This window comes from Acartia tonsa, chromosome 2 (assembly GCF_053477335.1).
Source record: "Acartia tonsa isolate MP-2025a chromosome 2, ASM5347733v1, whole genome shotgun sequence".
Classification (NCBI taxonomy): Eukaryota; Metazoa; Arthropoda; class Copepoda; order Calanoida; family Acartiidae; genus Acartia; species Acartia tonsa.
In genome coordinates, this window is record NC_137261.1 from 43,564,289 (window position 1) to 43,580,513 (window position 16,225).

A 16,225-nucleotide genomic window follows, 5' to 3' on the forward strand; every position below is an offset into this window, starting at 1 on the left:
TCACAAAGATAAAAAGTTAGACACTATTACTAGGTTCCCCTAAGATCAAAGGAGAGAGTAAAAAGTATTTAATAAAAACACAGAATATTTACAATTCTGCAAGTATTACATTAATATACCAAAGATTAAATATAAACAAGAAATATAACATTCCTAATTAAGATTTAAGCACAAGCATGCAGTAAGAATGTACATATAAGAGAATACTCAATGTGCGAAAAATGTTTAATTGGATTTTTATAAATATACAAGGATGACAAAATCCATAAGTAGCGAAACAAAAAAAGAATATGGATAAGATTTACGGACTTACTATATAAAGCTGGTTAATGTTATAGATGCTCATAGTTAGGCAAGTTTTGATGAGACAGGCAAATATATTAGCAGTTAAATATCTAATCTTTTTTCAAAATATTGAATATTTAAATTTTATATGTATAGACTGATGCTGTGAGTATTGGTGGAAAAAATGGGGACATGATTCCAGTGACGTCATATTTTTCTTTGTTCACTATTAGATTTACGCAGCTGATATTTAAGATTGACAACTATTATATTTTGTTGATGGTAAATGATGAAAATCACCCTGTACACCAAGGGGTGTAGCAGGGGTAGGAGTTGAAAGTAAAGACACTTTTCATACCCTCAAGGTTTAACTCCCCCCCCCCCCCCATAGAATACGTGCTAAAAACTGATCATAGTCAACATTAATTATTTCACATAATAGTTTTTTGGCATCTAACTTCTAAGGGAAGGGGATGAAACCATCCCAAAACTTGTCCATAAATTAAATATAAATCTACCTTGGGAGCTATGTGAAGCTCCCAAGAACAGAGATCTTAAGGGACAACATATCTTGCTACCATATTTAACAAAAAGTATTTAGTATGTTATTTTGAAATGGACCTATATAATATTTTTAAATATTACAATGCAAATTCTTACTTTTTCTTATTTAACTGCGGTACATGTGCAAATAATCATATCTGATTTATTGATTTTTTATTTTACCTCTGTATGCCTTTTTTAACCCAAATTGTTTATGAAGAAAAGTTAGGAGTGGAAAAAGTAGGTAGAGTTGTAAAAATAAAACCGTAATCTTACGTTCATCCGTATGAATCACACACACACATATACACATACACGCACAAACACACACGCAGAGACGTGAAACTTTCCTTAAAAGACACGGGGGTTGAGACAAAGATAGATAATCTAAAAATTATTTATAAAATATAATAAGTCTTTTACCAAAGAAAAAAAATGTGATAAAAATTGCTTTAAACCTATAACTGCCTAGTCTTTCTAAACAAAACTGAGTATTTTAGTTTATAACTTTTATCCAATTCTGTCTTTGGAAGCTCAACATAAGAAATACGTCATAAATAGATGTCTATCTATTAGTGTTCCGATTGACCAATATGGTTCTCCTTTGCAGTGAAGCTTCTTAAATGTTCATTGCAGCTTTTTAACTTTTTGGGGAGAGGTCACCTCAACCTTCCAATAAGAAATTGCATCTGGACCCACCCCAAAAAAAAAAAAAAATTACACTACCGTTAGTAATTGATAAGAAGGAAAAAGTAACAATATTTTTTGTGAGAGTGGGAGAAAGGGTAGTAGATTAATTTTCTGTTTTTTTTCCATAATAATTATTGGAATCCCATATGGGACGACACAGTAAATCTTTAACTCCTTACATACACCGGATGGTTACAACTCACCGCACAGTGACATTGTTATAGAGCTTTAAACAAAACAATCTCTGTTTATCAACTTACCTCCAAAATACACTAAAGACATCAATTTAAAACCATAAAATATTATCGATTTTTTAAAAATTATACTAAATATCCATAATTAAATTAGATTTTCAACTTTTAGATTTTGTTATTTACATCAAACTGCCGTAATTAAAGAAAATATATTTTCGTATTAAAATCTTTTTTTTTGGCAGATTTTATTTACTTTACTTAATTCGGCAAGTGAAAACTTGTTTGGGGTTATTTTTTTCTAAATAACACTTTTTATATTAAAAACTGAAATTGTAATAAATATTTCTATTTCCAAAATAGATAATTTTTCTCTCACTGTGTGAGAAAGTAAGGACGCGACAGAGGGGGGTAGGGATGGAGAGTTTCAAGAAAGACGGACACACTAACATACTCCGAAGGAAATACGGACACTCGCCAAGAAGACGAGCAATTCCCTAATCATTTATCCTTAAATTTCGCTCAGTTTAATTTCAACCATCAACCGGTTCACATTCTGAGAAATTAGTTCATTATACTACATTTTAAATTATATTTAACTACATTACAAAAGACAATAAAAGATAAACGAATTTTTTCATTTTATGGTTTTTATTTAAAAGTGAATAACCTAAAAACCTTAAAACAAGACTTAAATCTCCTAAAAATGAGGTAAGACTTAAAAACAACAGTTAGATTTTTTATTTGTGCACGGCGAAAAAATGGTTTTCATTTGGTTTTTTGAGACAACATAAATTAACCCTAAAGTATAATAAACCATGGATCTTAAGGGATAAGACAATGGCCAATAAATAAATGTACATCCCAAATAATGATACACAAAATTATCCTTCTGTAGATTATAATTAGTAGTTTAAACGTTTGAACACTCATCTTAATAGATCAACCAATCAAGTCCCAGAAGTTGTTAAGCCAAACAAGAAGAAACCGTTATTATAAAACTTTGAGTACTAGTGTAATAAACAGCCCATTGTCCTTTCCATCTTTAATTGTCCTCTGTAAAAGTTTGGAAACCTCTCTGTATAACCCATTAAAGATTCAATCTTAATCCAAACAAATGTTTACGAATGGCAGGACGATTTTTTAAACTTTGAGCAGAAGTATCTTTTCAATTATTTCCTCCCGCCCTGCTTTAATTGTCCTTGTTAAGATATATGAAAATTCAATCCTATTTCATAAATTAGTAATTTTTGTTGTCTGTTGCTGAATGTCTGAATCTATTGAGTTTTATAATTTTGGGAAGCGTCACATAGGTCTAAGATAGATTTATTTATAATATATTTTGGGTCTTAGGATAGGTTCAGGTTCTATTGTGGTACTTTCCTGTCTCATTTATTATGGAGACCCTAGATGCTAGAGGCGGAGCTACTAGTTTAAAAGAAAGGGTTAATATTATAATATATACAAATTAAAAAGCCATTAGAAACCAATTAGATTGAATTTATATTCAGTTATCAAGAGTATACTATTATTTCTTCATTTATTCAAAGGTCTTAATCATGTTAAAATATATAATTTTTCAGAACAGCCTACTTTATAACTATGGTATGTTAGTATGTCAGTCCAAATAATTTAGTTAAATAATTTATTAAAAAACTTCTTATTGGGCCGTTAATTATCAGAGAGAGATGGGATATTGAACTGTATATCATACTTTTCCCCAATTAGTTGTTTAAAAATCATTTATTAAATCTTGATTGGTTGAAAAAAAACTAGCAGTGTCCAAACTTTTTAACCAATAATTATAATCTAAGAAAAGGGCAAATTTATTATGAATTGGAATGCACTTCAATTTATCGTCCATTGTCTTATCCCTGAAGATAGCTGCTGACTTTAATTAGACAGATTGATAAATCACCTCTGTAGTAATAAAATGTTGATATATAAAATATTGTTCACAGAGAGACAGGATCTTTATATTGCCTTTAATATAATAAAGGATCTTTTGGAAAATTGCATTTTCAAAATAAGTCTAAAATATTTCTTACTATTTTACTTTCTAGCGTATTTGCCACTAGAGGCGTCAAGAAAGGAAGGAGTATTTCTCAATATTAGTTTTTAGTTTTATTTGGAGTGGAAAATTTTTAGGGGCGATTTCCCTTCCCCAAAATAGTTATAAACCTTCCCTAAATCAATAAGAAGCTTGAAAATTAAAGAGAATCATATTGGTTCAGTGGTCTGACAGACACACAGACTTTTAATTAAAAGCAAATTTTTTTAAATTTCTAGCTGCAATGTAACACAAGTAATTTTTAATTCCATTCGTGAAAAAGCTTACTTTAAAATTTCTATAAAAGCAAAGCCCAACAAATCAGACAAAAAAGCGTAATCTATAATACAAAGTAGCTTGATGTCTGCCCGTCTGCCTGCCCGACCGTCTGTCTGTCTGTGTGTCCGTCCGTCCGTCCCTTAAGATCTCGGTATCAACTGAACCGATTGGATTCTACTCTTCAGGGAATACACCTACTGGTCTTGTGGTGGTTATAGGCTATTTTCTTGGGCGGTGGGACACCTACAACCCCCCCCAAAAAACCATTTTTTTGTGTTTATTTTTTTTGTTTATTGGTAAGTTAGTGTCATAAAACTACTGGCAGCACCAGTATTACTATTTTTTTATTACCTCTTGGGGCAAAGCCCCTAGAGGCTAAGGCCGTAGCCGCTAGTGTTTAACAATGAAACAATAACAAAGATTATATTTAAAAATATTTTTTTGAATCTTCGAAAGAGGAAAGTACGCACGGACTTCTGCGCTATAACAAGAGAAAAAATTTGCAATGAAATAGAAAAACCGTTTAAATCTAACAATAACGAGATATTTTTATTGGTAAGGAAGTATAACAATTAGTGGTACAATTATTTTTTCTGCTTTTTCTTACTAGGGCGGTCTGCTTGTCTATATCATCCACAGATACGGGAATAGGACAATATACGATAAATTAGTTCATACATAATTATGTCTCAGGTAGCTGTTTAATGTAATTAAAAACAAGCTATCGGTGCTATAACACAAAGTATCCTCCTTAGCACTGATACCCTGCCCTTTATTTTAAAATAAATAGAAAAAGGGGTGGGGGGTGTAATTAAGTTTTTTCTTTTAATCTTATGTAGGATCATATCGGGTACTGGCTAGCCCTGCAAGGTTAGGGCATTGCATTGCAGGTATCGGTCCCGCATGTTAGGCGTAAATAAATAAATCCCCCTTCATATTTCTGATTTATAGATTTACATAAGAACAAGGATGACAACATCCATAAGTAGCGAAGCACAAAATTTCGTGGATGGGACTGACAGTCATTGTTGTTTTTTTCAAGCGACGGGAAATTTAATTTTGATATCTTTAAATGAAAAAATTTTGAAAATCGATTAATAAACACCAAAGATATGGGGGAAAATGTAAAAAATATAAAAATAGCCAAAAACCTGCAAAAAGGCTGTCTGACCGTCATTGTTGATTTCTTCAAATGACCGGAAATTTAATTTTTATATCTTTAACTGAAAAAATTTTGAAAATCGGTCCATAAACACCAAAGATATGGGAGAAAATGTAAAAGATATAAAAATAGCCAAAAACCTGCAAAAAGGCAGTCTGACCGTCATTGTTGTTTTCTTCAAACGATGGGAAATTTAATTTTGATATCTTTAACTGAAAAAAGTTTGAAAATCGGACCATAAACACCAAAGATATGGGGGAAAATGTAAAAAATATAAAAATAGCCAAAAACCTGCAAAAAGGGAGTCTGACCGTCATTGTTGTTTTCTTCAAACGACGGAAAATTTAATTTTAATTTATCTAACTGAAAAAATTTTGAAAATCGGACCATAAACACCAAAGATATGAGGAAAAATGTGGAAAATAAAAAAATAGCCTAAAACCTGCTAAAAAGCTGTCCGACCGCCATTGATGTTTTAAAGTTAATTGTGCTCCTTAATGATGGGAATGTTGTCAAAAAATTTCAGCTTTCTATCTTTTATAGGGGCTGAGTAAATCCCATTTCCCCCATAGCGTTACGGACTGACGGACGGACTGACGGACTGACGGACGGACGGACAAATTGAATTATAGAGTAGCTTCGCTACTAATAAGGGATCAACAGCTATTTATCATAGATGTAATAATAAGAGAGGGAAGACATAAACCATAGACGCTTTTGTTAAATCTAGATTAATTTATACAAATTTTTTATCTTCCATTGAAGAATCCTGTAAAAAGCTACTATTTCATGTTTCAATTCTTTTAATCCCTGGTTGTTGTCTGAAATGTATGAGACTGCCAAGTTGTAAAAAGTATACGGAATTACCCACCAATTTTTCCACCCTTGCACATTTTCACAGATTTTATTATCTATTTCTAGTATAGGCAGATGGGAATGACGTGTTGTCTGTTTCTTTAGATCTTACAAACGGACGTATTGCTTGTTTCATATTCCTTAATGAAGATCAACAGAATTACTTCTATTGTACATATAAATTATTGGTAGAAAAGTTTGATTAGTGTTAATTTGAACCAATCAATCAATGTTTAATACAAGAACCCAAAGTTTTGATCTTAGAATTGTGTAATATATTGATCAAACTTAGGGCACCAGGTCCAATATATTTAATATAATGTATGTCCCCTCACCCTTCTTGTTTATCTATTGATTTTGAATTTAAATATATATAAAAAAAAGTTATATTGAATACCAAAATTGTTGGATTAATATTGCTGCACTAGTGAAATATGACCTAATATATTGAATATTGCACAAAATTTGATATTTACTAAACTAAATTAACTGTAATTTCAATGAAACTCATAAAAAAGAAGTTTAAAATTATATTTGCTGATATCATTGTGACACACAAAAGTAAAATTATTTTATTCCAACTGACATTTCATATTAAAACACTTTCATTTTCATTACAGGAAGTAGAAGAGAAAGAGTGAAGGAGACAGCTGTAAAAAAATCCGGGAAAAACTGTAAAAAAAATTTTCCAACTAAACTGAAGGTGCTCAGCTCACACAGCATGAGTTTCCTTGGCAATTCTAGTAAAACAAAATCAATGTCACCCTACTTGGCTACTGCCTTCTTACTCCTCAGCTTTGCTGCCCGCGAAGCGTCCGGACAATTTTTCCGGGGGAGGCAGTTTGGCAGGCAAATTGGAGGTGGGGCGGCGGGGTCAAACAGCGGCGAGGAGTGCGGCAGCGGTCAATATACACATTTCGAGCTGGTCACCGGTCAGGTAGGACTTGCTTATTACCATACCATCAAACATTTTTCCCTTGAGCATGTGATATTCATCAGTCCCTACGTTTCATGTGTTTTAAGTACGTTTAATTTCAGTTTTATGCTTTTTTACAAATAGATTTTTTTTCATTCATGCTTTTCTTTGTTAAAACCGTGTTTTTAAATAATCGAAGCAGGTTGTATTTTAAAAAAATGAACTGTACCTTGAATTATTGTTTAGGTGTACACAGCCCCCGATGACATGCTGGACTCCCGGCCAGGCACCCTCATGTTGACAGATTGTATAGACCTGTGCAGGAACAATGCCTCCTGCAGGGCTGCAAATTTTGAGACTGGTCTCTGCGTCCTGTTTTCATCATCTGCCAGAGAATTCCCAGGTAGTTACACACATCCATATAGAAAGACAGAGGTACAGACAGACAGACAGACAGAGTGAGTTTTTATGTATATCATTTACATAAATAAATTAAACTTTCCTTTAATTTTCTATTTTAAACACAATTATGTTTAAACATCAATTATTCTTCCATTGTCTTTTCCCTTAAGATCCTAGAGTTTTGCTATTTTGTTATTAGTTTTGCTGCCTAATGCATTAAATTGTCCATGTTTGTCCACAAAATTAAGGGAAGAAATACTTATATTAATGTAACGCACCACCAACTAATTTCATAATCAAATATCCTTGCTTGCTTTAAATTAACAAGAACGGGTATGTTCATACGCAGCGATATCATATGGTTCTCATTTACAAAGAACCGTAGTGTAATTTGTATTTGAAATATAGAACCCACCTTCCCTTACTTTAGTTTGTAAAAACATGTTTTTATCCCTTGTGGAGGGATATAACCATGTGGGACTTTTAGTGCCCCCTTTAAACCAAACCAAATCTAAATTAAGCAAAAAAATACGGTATTTTTCTCCCATGAAGTTTGTTTATAGTCCATTTCTGGAAAACTGACATATACCTCATTTTATTTTTAAAAAATTAAAAAAAAATAATAATGTGTTGTCATTTTATGTACCCTAATCTGACCTAGTGAAATACGAACTTACGGGCATTCAAGGCTTATTTAAAGAATAGATTCACAGCTAACAAAAGTTGAAAAGAAAATAATTAAAAATTGACAACTGTAAAAGGCTACATTAAAAAACAATAAGTTTGTAATTGTTACAAAAATAGATAAACTAAAATAATTAAATTCTATTGCATAATTATTTGTATTTTTTTGTTTTTAGTGAATATAACGTTTCATTTTAAAGAATTTAATAAATTTTTATTTCGTTTTGTAGTAAATTTGTGGATTAGAATTATTAATTAAAAAGTTTTGACACTTCTAGTTTGGAACCAATTCAATCAATTAAAGTTTAATGTAAGTACCCAAACTTATTTAATCAAGATATCACGGTTATAAAACATTGGGTACCAATATAATTTCCAGTCCCATCTCCCCTGCATCCCTCAAGTATCTTCACTACTAAAAATGTTTAATCCTTAAATTATAAAAAAAAACACCGTAAACATTACACTAGGCGTTGAACCGTGAAAAACGTCTTGGTGTTCATAAAAAAAGCATATTTTTTTTGCAAAAGAGAACCCCCTACCTTTTTAATATTAGTTTTTAAAAAAAGACATATTGATAGTTTTTGGATTTAGGGTAGGATAGTCTAACTGGAGTTCTATCACTACGGGGCTATTCTTACCTTTATTTAATTTAAACTAATCTTACTATAAGTATCAAAGACACCTTTTTTATCAAAAGTCAACGGCTATTAATGTTTTAAAAAGTATACCTACATTAATTATCAATTTGTCTTTGTTACAAAAAATCAAATTTTATCTATTTAAAAAAAATATTTATACATAAACTGCTAATTTTTAGAAAAGACAGATTTAACTGTTTCATGCACTGTAAGCGGATTTAAATAGTATAAAGCAAGCAAAACAAAATGTTCTTGCGATAAACCTAATATTAGATATTAGCAATGATTATTTTTTGTAGCGCAGCTAATCTATGTCCGTTTTTTAGTTTCGTCTCATTCACGTAACCTTCATGGCCAACAATGTCTTATTGATAATTCTAAAAATTTGCATTTACTTTCATTAACCTTCTAAGAGTTAAAACATATAGACTAAAAAATTCTCCATTTTTGTGTAAAATTCTGTTTTACCAGGGAAGTAGAGAACTTAAATTATATCCCTAAGTTTTATAAAAACATTCACTTTTTGGGATTTTAAATTTAAGAGACTTGCTTAAATCTTGGGTTGTACAAACAGTTTGCCAAATTTTTCAAAAACAATTTCAATCTACTTATGGAGCAATTTTGTTTATCATAATTGGGGTTGTATATTGTTTTATCTCTTATAATTATTGAATTGAATTATTGTATTTTAAAAGAAGTTTCATATGAGAACAAAGAAAATAGCAATTATAAAAGTAATTAAACCCTTAGGATTATGTATGAGCATTTTCTAGATTGATGAATAGAGAGAAATCATTTTAATTGTAGCTTTTATAATATACTTTTATATATAATAGCAGCTGCTTGTATAAAATAGCCTAAAACTATCCCGTATGTACAGGTTCCCTATAATTGTAAAACTCAATCGGTTTAGTGTATAGCGGGATCTTATTACTTTAAATTATAATATTGAATTAAATCATTGTTAAATTTAAAAGGATTTATAAATGTTTCTTACTTTTATTTGTCTTACTAAAATGAAATTACAAAAGTGCTTGACTAGGCACTTTGAGGGAAACCACCCGAATTTTATATTTGAGTTGTTTGTTGTATTGTATGTGCACAAGCTGGGAAACACAAAAAGCTCAGCAGGATGGGATGAACATAAGATATATATATTCAGAAGAACAAAATTTTAGCAAGTCCGGGTGGTAAAAGTTTCGAATCTTAAGCCAAAGTAGTTTTTTCTGGTTTTCTGTCAGGTGCCTATTAGAGTAATGCATTGGCCTTATTATAAGCAAAACTCGTTTACATGTATGGTATATACTTTCAATGGATCTTAAAGGATAAGACAAGAAGTTAACAATTTTTTAAAGCCAGCGAATTTTGAAACATGTTTATAAAACTTTTGGGTACCAGTATAATTTACTGCCTAATGTCCCCTCCAAAATCTAGATAATTCTTTACATCTTTAGTTGTAATAATATCAATCCTTGTGGCTGGTTGTCAGTAGGACCTGACAGGACGTGAACAGTAAGAATTTAGTTGCTGCTGCTGGTAAAAGCTTCTTTTCATTATGTCTGCGTGTGTTTAATCTTTCTAAGTGGATAAATAGGAAAGAGACTTTTTTAATAAAGAAGAAATCGAAGGGGTATGGAAGTGCAGCCAAATAGCCTAAAGTCATTCCAAGACTTTAATCTAAATATATAATATCCTAAATCCACTAAGGTATTTATGACAAGCAAATGAAGAACTCTATCGGTTCAGCAGTTATTAAAATCTTGAGATAACGACAAAAGGCCCTTACTACTTTATATAATAGGATATAAGATTTTCTGAGAAGTATAATGCCAACAATATTCAAACTCGTTTCATTTATATTATCTGATATGTTTCCCATTTTAGTCTTTTGATTTAATTTAGCATTTTTTGAGTATCTATATTCTAAAGTGACAGTTTAGGTAATATTAATCTGAAAATAGTTCCGTTGTCTGTTCTTTTTTCACCCTTCTTGTAATTGCTGCGCTTCCAATAAATAGACAATGGAAATTATTTTCCTTGTATCCTTTGAAAACATGTCTCTTTCCCATTAATTGGATAAAATTAAGTAAAAGCAGTTAAACGTTCGAACGAGAATGAAAGCGAAAGGGTTTGAGATAAAACAAGGATGATAACATCCATTGCTTAGTGGTCAGCAAAATATTTTCACTGAAATACAGCCATCTTTCTTTAAAATAGCTGTGAAAGTACATCAAAAACATATAGCGGACGTCGTCGTGTGGATGGAAGAACAAACGTACATAAACACTTATAATGTAGTTTCGCTACTAAAAGGAGATTTTAACGCTTTCTTAACGAGTATGACATGTACGTTAATGAATTAAACGTGTGTTTTTACTTTTTCGGACATGCTGTTTTTTTGTCTGATGTGAAGTTTCTCTATAATTTACAAACTATTCTAGTCTATCAACTGATGCTGTAAATTAATAATCATGCTTCAATTTTAAATGCCATTTAAAGCTAAATTCTTAGTTTATATACATATATCCATACCCAGTAATTTTAAGGGAAAAGACAATGGACGATGGACTAATGCACTACTCTTATTACCTTAAACAAAAGTTTACCTTCTGTAGATTAGTATTGTTGGCGGAAAGTTGAAGGTACAACCCAATAAAGATTCAATTAAGGTCCCCAATTTTTTTAAGCCAACGAATGAGATATCGTTTGGTAAAATTAACTTAGTTTTCAGTCTAATGTTTCCTCCTCCCTTGTGGTACTCCAACAATCAAATGCTTAGAAATCTTTCTTTTATAAAAATACTTTGAATATTCTCATTCATTGAAGCATAATTTTTTGATCATTTTTTTATTGCACTTGAAAAACAATCTATTTTCCTCCAACTTTTCATGCATTCATCATATTAATAAAAATATATTTTTTTATCAAAAAACAATTGAGCTTATTAAATTAAAACATTCTGCTTCAATAATGAGCATATTTCACAATTTTAATGTGATTGATATTTTATATGATAGCAAATAAAATTTTCTAAACTCCAAATTAGCTTAGCCAGAAAATCAGAACATTTTTGGAACATTTTGTCACATATGCATTAAGCTTATGAATAGCTATAAGGGTTGCCGTGATAAGGGGTTATATTTTGTTTTAAGAACCAGGCATTCTCCTGAAAATCAGAGGAGATATTTGACTACTTTTCACAAGATATTGCAATTTATCAATTTCCCACATGGCTTTATTTTTTTGTGTCGACTTATAATTTGAAACATAAATTATGAACCTTTCTGTAGATAGGTTTATAAGTTGTTCCAACTAATCATGAATAAGTAAAAGTACACAAAGATTTAACCTAACAAATAATAGAACGTGTTTATAACATAAATGGCTAGACAGATTAGTAACACTTCTCATGAAAACTTAGTATTAAACCATGGCAAGTATTAGGCTATTTCGTCCGTTTAGATCTAAGTTTTGAAGTTTTTTGAGGTTCAGAATTAAATGAATGGGAAATTATTTTTCTAAATTTCTTCTTCTAAGAAGAACGTGAGCATTAGAGAGTGGGCACTTGTAGGTATAGAAAACAAGGATATTCTTGTTCATGAGTAGCGTAGCAATAGCACTCTTACATTATTTTATTAGAGAGTTGACACTTGTAGGTATAGAAAACAAGGATATTCTTGTTCATGAGTAGCGTAGCAATAGCACGCTTACATTATTTTATCAGAGAGTGGGCACTTGTAGGTATAGAAAACAAGGATATTCTTGTTCATGAGTAGCGTAGCAATAGCACGCTTACATTATTTAATTAGAGAGTGGGCACTTGTAGGTATAGAAAACAAGGATATTCTTGTTCATGAGTAGCGTAGCAATAGCACGCTTACATTATTTAATTAGAGAGTGGGCACTTGTAGGTATAGAAAACATAGATGGTTTTGTTCATAAGTAGCGCAGCAATAACAACCTAATATTCTTTTATTAGAGATTTGGCACTTGAGGTATAGAAAACAATGATGATCTTGTCAGTAAGTAGAGCAGATATAACAAGCTAGCATTCTTTTATTAGAGAGTAAATAGCCAAAATTATAAACTGCTTAAGGACTGTAACTCTTGGCGTTGATTGAATGATTATTTAACCAGGAATAGGTATAACCAACAAGCAAAATAAATATAAAATAATATTTGGGGGGCAAGTGTAGAGGTCGTTAATTTTACGATGTGTTGCCCCCCAACGACAGCTTAAAAACATGTATAGGTTTTGTGATTTTTTCCCGAATTAATTTCGTTATTGGTAGAAGCTGTTATTTAACACTTTTATTTTCTCTACCTAAGCTTTGGGGTCTGGTCAGTAAATGTAAGACAGCTGCGCTTATAAACTGCGAAAAAGAGACAACTTTGATGACGACACATGCACACTCAAAGTAACTTATACACACGTGACACATCTCACACACACACACTCAAAAACACACATACCCACACAAACATGCAAATGTATGTACTCTGATTTTGAAACCATTTAAAAAAGATGTTATTAGTAGTGAAGCTTCTTTGTAATTCTAAATGCCCGTTCATCCGTTATTCTTTCAGAATTTTTGACCTTTTTTGTACCTCTTTGTTTCTCTATTGTTTGGATGTTGTCATCTTTGTTTTATACCTTATTCTTTAAATTGCATATTTCTACAAATTCTTTATGAACACATTTACAAATATGCAAATAAATGTAGTTTAGATTTAGCAAGAGATATAAATATGATCATGCATATATATACCACAAAAATATGCAATATTTTTTATATAAAACCTAAATAAATAATGAGTTATTTATATTATCACTCAATTTTATAGACATAAATGGTTATAAAATCGAATGGTATCAAATAATGGACCAAAATCTACTTTAGTTAGTTTAGGGAATGATTTTCTTTAGAAAGATATTTTTTTCAGGATAAATTAATAATAGGGAGAATTTTCTTCCCTACAAACAAATTTCAAACCATGCAAGGGCAAATACCAAGAAATCACAACATTAATAAGTTCAAAGATTATTTCGTGTTAATTCTATTGAAGTGAAAGGAAAGACATTTATCTAGATACAAATATATAACTTCTCCCTCTAAATATCTCTCTCTCTCTCTCTCTCTCTCTTACTATCTTCTTATCTCTCTGTCTCTCTCTCTTTCTCTCTCTATCTTATCTATGAATAAAAATGCATGTGAACCATTGTCACATTTGTTAAAATCTTGTTACTATACAATACAACAGATTTTAGTTGATTTTTTTACTTCCAGACGTCGCTTTAGTTGCTACATTTCTTGATCCTCATAATTTTTAATCTATGTGTTCCAGATGCAATATAAGGGTAACCAAACCAACTATTAGTAATATTAAAGAAATAATAAATAAACATAATTTACTTATCTAGCGCAGCTACTGTATAAGAATAGTAAGTCATATGTCTGTCTACAAATGCTGTCTGTGCATTTAACACTCAAGAATGCTTGCTGAGAGATAAGCTGCTAAAAACTAGTTATTTAATTTTGATAACTACTATATTATTGTTATTATTTTCTACATTAATATTCTTAAATTTGAATTATTGTGTCTTTTTTGGCTGTTTTGCTACTTTATAATTCTGCAAGCTGTACAAGTACTTGAAAATATCTAAATGTTCAGAAACACCTTTGAAACCAAATTGACACTTTTGCTAAACCCTTTCGGAACATTATAGCATTCCATTATTTCAACAAATGCAGCAAGGATTTTTATTTCTAAAATAGCTACAATAGACTAAATTAAAGTCATATATAGGATTTCCTTTTTTTAGATTTTGTATAATTCAATCAAAATATATATAAATAATGTTTATATCTCTAATACATTTATATTTTTAGGAGGATTAACAGTGTCCCAGTTTCCTGTGTTCACCCTGTATCTGCAGAAAGTTTGCCTGCCCCTTCCTCCCTGTCCAAGAGCCTGGTCTTTTGAATCTGTTCAAGGTAAGATACAGACATAAAAAATTTAAAACTAACACTTAGGAAGTCCTTTAGATTTTCATGTTTAATAATTGTATAATAATCACAAATGAATATAGACGACCATTCTAAATGTTTAGTTAATAAAATCTTCTTTCTACATCTTATATCTTAAAATTATCCGATTTCAACTGATTAAAGAAATGGTAACTCCTATGATGATAAGCCTATGTGTTTTAAGGGTAGCATCTCTATAATTATGCGTTTGAAAGTCTGTCCGTAATAAACTATGAACATTTTTCAGTTTAGCCAATTCTTTTTAGGGTTTGTATCTTTGTATGTGTGTATATACGAAAGGAGAGAAATCTTTTCTATTTAAAAAAAACAATAAGTTTTTTTATATTTTTCCTTGTAATTTGATTTATTTCATTTAGTTTAGCTTTCTCATTAACTGTCTATGTGTGCAAATTTCTACTACTTAATGCCTACGGCTCCCCCAAATTATTTTTTTTTGGGGGGGGGGGGTAATCACCCCTTTACCCCCCTCCCCCCCCTTGGACGTCTATGACCAAAAATATTTTCTTCTTTCCAAAATCTCCTTCTAATAATACGCAGCTACAAAAGAGGGATTTATACATTATAAAAATTTGTGTCAAGAATAATTTATCTTTCATTGTCCTTTCCCTAATTCCCTGCACTAATTTAATAGCTGTCTTTGGGTGTTAATTTAACAAATACTGGACCTCATTAATCAGAATTAGAAGATTTTTTGCTTTGACTTTTAATGTTTTTGGAGGATTAATATTTGATGCAGTAATTTAATCCAATTTTATACACTTTCACATAGGCTTAAAGGTAAATTGATAAGATTAAACGTTTTTATTTTGAATTTTTGGGGATGAGATAATGAATAATAATTTGATGGACATTCCCAATGATGAGTAACAATATAATTCCTTCAGAAGTTTATACACTGTTAGTTTGAACGAACAAATCAAGTGTGAGAAAACTTGTTAATACAAATTTGGGTATCAGTATATATTGCACATATAACGGAAAACATGGACTGTCCTTTTCCAACTGTTTCAACAAAAATTAAGCTTATTATTGCTGCGTTTCTTTAAACAATATGTTAAGGTGAAATATAAATTTACTATAATTTCTATATAATAGCTTATGCATTTATTTATAAATTTATTATTGAAGGCTTTATTATAGTTACACCCATGCATAACTTATTTAGATACTAGCGGTTACGCCCCAGAGGTCTCTAGGGGCACTTGAGGGGAAGGGAATAGACTCCCCCACTTTCAATTTTAGTTTTACAAATAAAAAGTTAAAAAAAGAAATATTCAAGGGTGTCATTTTTTCTAGAGGCGATTTATCTCGAGAGGGCGAAGAAACCCTCTACTAAAACTTTCCCATGACCTATGAGAAACTACACTGTAAAGGAGAAACATATCGGTTCAGCAGTTAGTGATATTTTTTCCGAAAGACAGACAGACATCCTATTACTTTTATATAAGGATATATGTAGAATTGCAATTTATTTTTT

The 16,225-nt window shown here is 30.8% G+C and overlaps 1 protein-coding gene across 1 annotated transcript in view; it reads left to right on the forward strand.

The window, feature by feature from the left end:
- Positions 1-2,232: 2,232 nt before the first annotated feature.
- Positions 2,233-16,225, forward strand: part of LOC145311918 (uncharacterized) — a 64,483-nt gene continuing 50,490 nt past the window's right edge. The window contains exons 1-4 of the mRNA XM_080150962.1: positions 2,233-2,420; positions 6,676-6,992; positions 7,218-7,374; positions 14,590-14,694. Coding sequence (XP_080007088.1) covers positions 6,777-6,992; positions 7,218-7,374; positions 14,590-14,694 — 478 coding nt within the window. The 5' untranslated portion in view covers positions 2,233-2,420; positions 6,676-6,776. The remainder of the gene's footprint in view (positions 2,421-6,675; positions 6,993-7,217; positions 7,375-14,589; positions 14,695-16,225) is intronic.